This window comes from Sus scrofa, chromosome 6 (genome assembly GCF_054392235.1).
Source record: "Sus scrofa isolate SSC_HxYL_T2T_F1_AM1 chromosome 6, Sscrofa_HxYL_maternal_Yorkshire_Landrace_v2.0, whole genome shotgun sequence".
Classification (NCBI taxonomy): domain Eukaryota; kingdom Metazoa; phylum Chordata; class Mammalia; order Artiodactyla; family Suidae; genus Sus; species Sus scrofa.
Window position 1 is genome coordinate 39,170,239 of NC_139388.1, and position 6,000 is coordinate 39,176,238.

General features: G+C 38.9%; 1 protein-coding gene across 5 annotated transcripts in view; it reads left to right on the forward strand.

The window, feature by feature from the left end:
• The window catches only part of NETO2 (neuropilin and tolloid like 2), a 62,191-nt gene extending 58,883 nt beyond the window's left edge, over positions 1-3,308 (forward strand). For all 5 annotated transcript variants that reach the window (XR_014805954.1, XR_014805955.1, XR_014805956.1 and 2 more), the window contains one exon: positions 1,251-3,308. Coding sequence is in view for 2 of the 5 variants with exons in the window: in XM_005664460.4 (XP_005664517.2) it covers positions 1,251-1,831 (581 nt within the window). In the remaining 3 variants the exon portion in view is untranslated. The remainder of the gene's footprint in view (positions 1-1,250) is intronic.
• Positions 3,309-6,000: the final 2,692 nt, after the last annotated feature.

Sequence of the window (6,000 nt, forward strand, 5' to 3'; positions counted from 1 at the left end):
TGCTTTTTAGGGCCGCACCTGCAGCATATGGAGGTTCCCAGGCTAGGGGTCTAATTGGAGCTGCAGCTGCTGGCCTATACCACAGCCACAACAATGCAGGATCCTTGCATCACTGAGTGAGGCCAGGAATCTAACCTGTAACCTCATGGTTACTAGTCAGATTCATTTCCACTGCGCCATAATGGGAACTCTGCATTATGGTTTTTAAAATTATATGGAAATACTATTTTTAAAAAAATCAACTGAGGGATTCAGTCTTATAGTGTAAAAACAGACACATTATAAAGACTGCTTTTTTATTGCATAAATTTCCTATGCGGTATTTCCAGTGTATATACCCCCTGAAGAATAAATATGGCATATGGTAATACTAGTTGAATGTCTACAAAGTGGTTATCAAATTACTGTTTCAGTACTAAAGTTCATCTACCTTTTGTTCTCCCAAGAGTTCAAAAAGTACCTTGCTCTGAAAAGTTAGTATAATCTGGTGTGTGTGGCTATCTTAAGTACTTGAGAGGAAGTATTTTCAGGTCATCATTCCAATCCAGTAGACCCTGATAATACACCTGAGTGAGTTAGTCAGATCATTATAGTTCTCTTGCTTATGGCCATCAGTAGAAACACTGTGGGTATACTCAAACCTACTATAGAGCAAAAAACTAACCTTCATAGAACAAGAGTGTCTTGTTTTAGCATTTTCTATAGTCATGTATTCCTTTAATTTGTGAACTGTATGCATTCACATACCTTCTGAGTAAAGAACCAAATCCTTTTTTCCTTTTCTTGTAGTCTATCTAGCTGTACTATGATTGGTTAGATTATTTTATTTGTTTAAAAACCTGATTTTAAGTTGTTGGAGTTGCCATCGTGGCTCAGTGGAAAAGAATCTGACTAGGATCCTTGAGGACACAGGTTCAATCCCCCGCTTTGCTCCATGGGTTAAGGATCCAGCATCCCTGTGAGCTGCGGTGAGGTTGCAGGTATGGCTGGGATCCCGCGTGGCTGTGGCTGTGGCGTAGGCCAGCAACTGCAGCTCCAATTGGACCCCGAGCCTGGGAACCTCCATATGCCACAGGGATGGCCCTAAAAAAAATGAAAAATAAAAAATTTTTAAAAATTGTATTATCTATGTTGTATTTAACCCCAGTGTTCCGCTTTACCTAAAATTACTTTACCAATTTGTGACAGGACTCATTAATGAATTGTAAAAGCCTCATCATTTTTTTTTTTTTTTTCCGCTCTTTCTGCAGAAAAGAAAAAAGCGGGACTGTTTGAACAAATCACTAAAACTCATGGAACAATTATTGGCATCACATCAGGGATTGTCTTCGTCCTTCTCATCATTTCTATTTTAGTTCAAGTGAAACAGCCTCGAAAAAAGGTCATGGCTTGCAAAACCGCTTTTAATAAAACTGGATTTCAAGAAGTGTTCGATCCTCCTCATTATGAACTGTTTTCACTGAGAGACAAAGAGATTTCTGCAGACCTGGCCGACCTGTCAGAGGAGCTGGACAACTACCAGAAGACACGGCGCTCCTCCACCGCCTCGCGGTGCATCCACGACCATCACTGTGGGTCGCAGGCACCCAGCGTCAAACAAAGCAGGACCAACCTCAGCTCCATGGAACTTCCTTTCCGAAATGATTTTGCACAACCACAGCCAATGAAAACATTTAATAGCACCTTCAAAAAGAGTAGCTACACTTTCAAGCAGGCACACGAGTGCCCTGAACAGGCCCTGGAAGACAGAGTAATGGAGGAGATTCCCTGTGAAATTTATGTCAGGGGGCGAGAAGATTCTGCACAAGCATCCATATCCATCGATTTTTAATCTTCTGCTGAAGGCGACATTAATTATTAAGTATGTACTTATGCAGCCTACAGAGCACCCGTACTGTTTTCAGCCAACCCTTCTCTCCTGTCAAACCTAGGAAGACCTTCATTTCCCATTAACCTAATGTGATGGTGAAGTTTTTATTCTCTCAGGCAGCCCATATGTGTAAATCCAACTAAGGAACGTACTCCATTCAGTAAAACAAACACACGAAAAGCATCTGTTGCTCAGAGTCATATAAACAAAGCACCAGTTACATGGCATCTGAAGAGATGCGGGGTGAAGTGGCGCCAGGCTCAGGCTGCCTGCTGGTCTTAGTAGCAGGAGGGCTGTTCTCGATTGATGCAGCTCTGCCGAAATTTTGATTCCACAATCAGTTTAAAAATAAGATTTTTCCTCACATTCCTCTTATTTTTCTTTTCTCTAAATTTAATTCGTTTTCTAAGCCAGAAATTATACCATTTTGGTTTCTTACAGAAATATAAATGGTTAAGGCATCACATATATTTCAATATAGGCGTTTGTTCTAGAATTTGTCAAAATATAACTAGTTACTGTGGTGTGTGCCAATTAAGACCCAGAGTTGTGTTTCGTCCATCTGTTTCTTCTTAACTAGTTTCTATACTGCTGCCTTTTAATTATGGATTCTTAGTCTTTATTTTCTGTGATATGATTTAGCACCTTTAAGTCATATTTTGTCTTAGTTATACTGGAGAGTTTCATAATCCTGGGATGTATGCACCATTGCCAGTTATGACTAAAAGCTTGAAAAAGGTTAAAACTTTTTAGAAATGCTTTGAAATTTCCCAGATTTCATCACATTCAGTGATAGCTCATTCATTCCTCCTAGCAAAATCCATTTAATTCATTTGGGGAGAGGCCTGTCGTTTATTTCCAGTGTTTCTTGTCACTAGATCTATGTTTCCTGTTATTTTTATGAAACGATTATTTCACTCCCTTTGTATTGGTTTATCGTATCGCGTATGGTAACCAAGGTTGTGTGAGAGTTAGAGGGAAATGCCTGAGAAACTGTGTGTAAGCCTTTAGATTGCTTCTTACTTGGGACAATACATTTTTCTAGTTCTTACCAAGAATAACAATTTCCACTTTTTTTTAAACTGCACTTTTGACCTTATTTTTTTTATGGTATAGGAATAATAATTTATAAACATGATATAAAAACTCATTGTGTTTTTTTAGACTTTTGATATTATTTGATACTGTACAAACTTTATTAAATCAAGACTAAAGACCTACACAACAGATTGTGTTCAGTGTTCACAGCGGCTCTGTGTACAACTCTGCTGGGATGGAAACGTGCACTGTAATTTATTGTAAAGACCTTGGTAATGTGTACATAAGCCCTTATTTCCTCTTGTTATTGCATTTAGTTTATGATAAATTTTTCACTTTGTGATATTTATTGTTCTAAATCACTACACAAATCCGATATTAAAATATGCATTGTTCGTGATTCTTCAATCATGTTATTTATGGCCCTGAGATTTTGGATCTTAAGGTATATATGGAGAGGAATCTGTTTATTGAATTATAACTAGTGCAGACATGGCATTTAAAAGAGGTAAATTCTCATTTTTTATATTTTTATAAATTCTCAATGAAATGAGAAATTGAAGTTTCACTGGATTTCGTTGATTCTTTTAAATATCATGTCTATGTGTTTTCTCAGATTAATGAAAACTCTGACCTTAAATATGATACATATATAATATTCCTTCAAAATGCTTGTTATATCACATTTTTTATTTTTTATAAAGTGTATACCATCCAGAAGATAGGAAAACCGACACAGAGTCTATTCATGATTTAAGTTTGTTTTTTTTTTTAAGTCAGCATAATATCCTCTTTTAAAAATACTCCTCGGGAAGGTAAAAAGACTTGGTGAATGTAGCATTCAATAAACTAATGAACCAGAGCCAGATTAGATAGCTCAGCTCTTTCTGTAGCTATCTGTGTTGCATAGGCATTTTAGTAGGTAACATGCCAGCCAACATTGGAACAACATAGCAAATCCTTAATACAATGACTCTGATCTCACTCTTCATGATGATGAGAGGGAAATTACCATCCTTTCTATGTGAAATTATATCCGCTGCAAAAACAGCTGTTACATCCATCTTTAACATCTAGCTTATAATGGAAAGTAATACAATATGCTTAACTAGTCACTTGTAACTATAGTTTTATTTTTGAGATTTGTATCCTACTTTCTTTCAAAAGGGCATGAAGCGGCCTACGAAGTACAAAGCCTTTCAAGAAGATGTAAAGCATTACAGCAGCACAGAAGTACGTGGTTCCAGGCATATCAGTAAGTAAAGCTTGGACACCAAATTTGATCCTAAATTTTCCTGCTGCTGAAACAAATGAAATTGGTTTGTTTTTCAGAGTAGAAAACTCAAACTTATCCGCAAGAGGCTGGTTTTCTCTTTTTTTTTTTTTTTTTTTTTTTTTTTTTTGTCTTTTTGCCTTTTCTAGGGCCTCTTCCCAAGCCATATGGAGGTTCCCAGGCTAGGCGTCTAATCAGAGCCGTAGCCACCAGCCCATGCCAGAGCCACAGCAATGCCAGATCTGAGCCGAGTCTGCGACCTACACCACAGCTCAGGGCAATGCTGGATCCTTAACCCACTGAGCAAGGCCAGGGATCGAACCTGCAACCTCATGGTTCCTGGTCAGATTCGTTAACCACTGCGCCACGACGGGAACTCTCTGAGGCTGGTTTTCTCTTAAACTAAAGAAGGAGGTCTTTATATTGAACAACGTTTCCTCAGAATTCACAGAAAATGCAAAATACAGAAAGCGGTCATCGTGGTTAATCTTAACCCAGTGAAGAAAAGTCTCAGTGTGGTCTAAGAACATGGGTTTCAGATCAGTTTATCTGCGGGGGCAGAGCCAAAGAACCAGGTGATCAATAGCTAAGCCAGCCTGAGACAGGTATCTATTATATGCTTTTGTTGAGCTGTGGGTGGGTATTAGACCTCATTTATTTCTTAGTCAAACTGCAGCAGTATGCCATATGAGGAGAAATACAACCAGTACATTTTAGGCATCATTACCAGCAAAATGCCAGTTGCTGTATATAGTCTTTCATCGTTGAAGTCAGTGAGAAAACTTTGCAAATTGCTTACTAATGCAAAAGCCATACATTTTAGTATTTGAGAAAAAACTTAGCCATCTTGTGGAAGTTATCACACCCTTCCCAGAGAATATGGCACCCAGTGTTAAACCCAGAACAAAAAAGGCAGATCTAGAGGAGAGTTCCCTTCAATTCAAAGGCAGCATCAGGCGCACCTGCACTGTCATCCGCGACACCTCTTGTAAAAATCCCACATTTAACACAAGGTTTCAATCCCCTCGAGGTGCAGGAAACCCACTAATCCCAACCTAAAAAGAACAGAGGAAAAACGTGTGATGTCGCTTTCAGGAGGGGGAATGTTCACCCGAAAGGTTTAACAAAAAGCAAAGGATTTTCCCCAATTCAAGTCACAAAAGAGATCAAAAGCGCTCCTTTAACTTTGCCTTGTTAACAGCTTGTGTCCGTGTCTTTGTCATGTTTCGTATGATTCTTAACCATTAAAGAACCTCCCGAATGTCTTCTGAACATTTTTATAGTTCTGCTCTTGTCTCCTGAGGATGCTTCCTTATTTCCAGGAGTGTGTCAGCTGATGAACAGAATAGGAAAAGCCTAGCTGTGATTGCAGGAATAGTTCTCAGCCAGAGGAGAGTCTGCTCTCTTGCAAAATGATGGCTGCTCTGTCATCCATGATTAGAAGGAAACTTGAGATCTGGGGTTTTTTAAGATCCAAGAAAGATTATCTGGCCCAGTTTTATTGAGGAGACTGAAGCCCAGGGAAGAGAAGGGAGTGCTCCCGTCTCAGAGCTAGCCCAGCGCCCTTTTCTTGCTTTCTGCTGTCCCCCTGCGTTAGCTGGCCAGGTGTTTTAAAAGCCGCTCTAAGCAGCAGCCCAGAGGTTTCATATAAGCTTGTCAATCCTTCTGATTTAAAATGTACAGCAATTTTTAAAGCGTTTTATTTTACTTTTTTTCTTTGTCTAACACGTTGTCATCCGACAATTTTTGTTGCCATGATTTCTTGGCACCTGCAAACCGCAAGACGATTAACTGTGAACTCTTAATAAACAATGTTTGT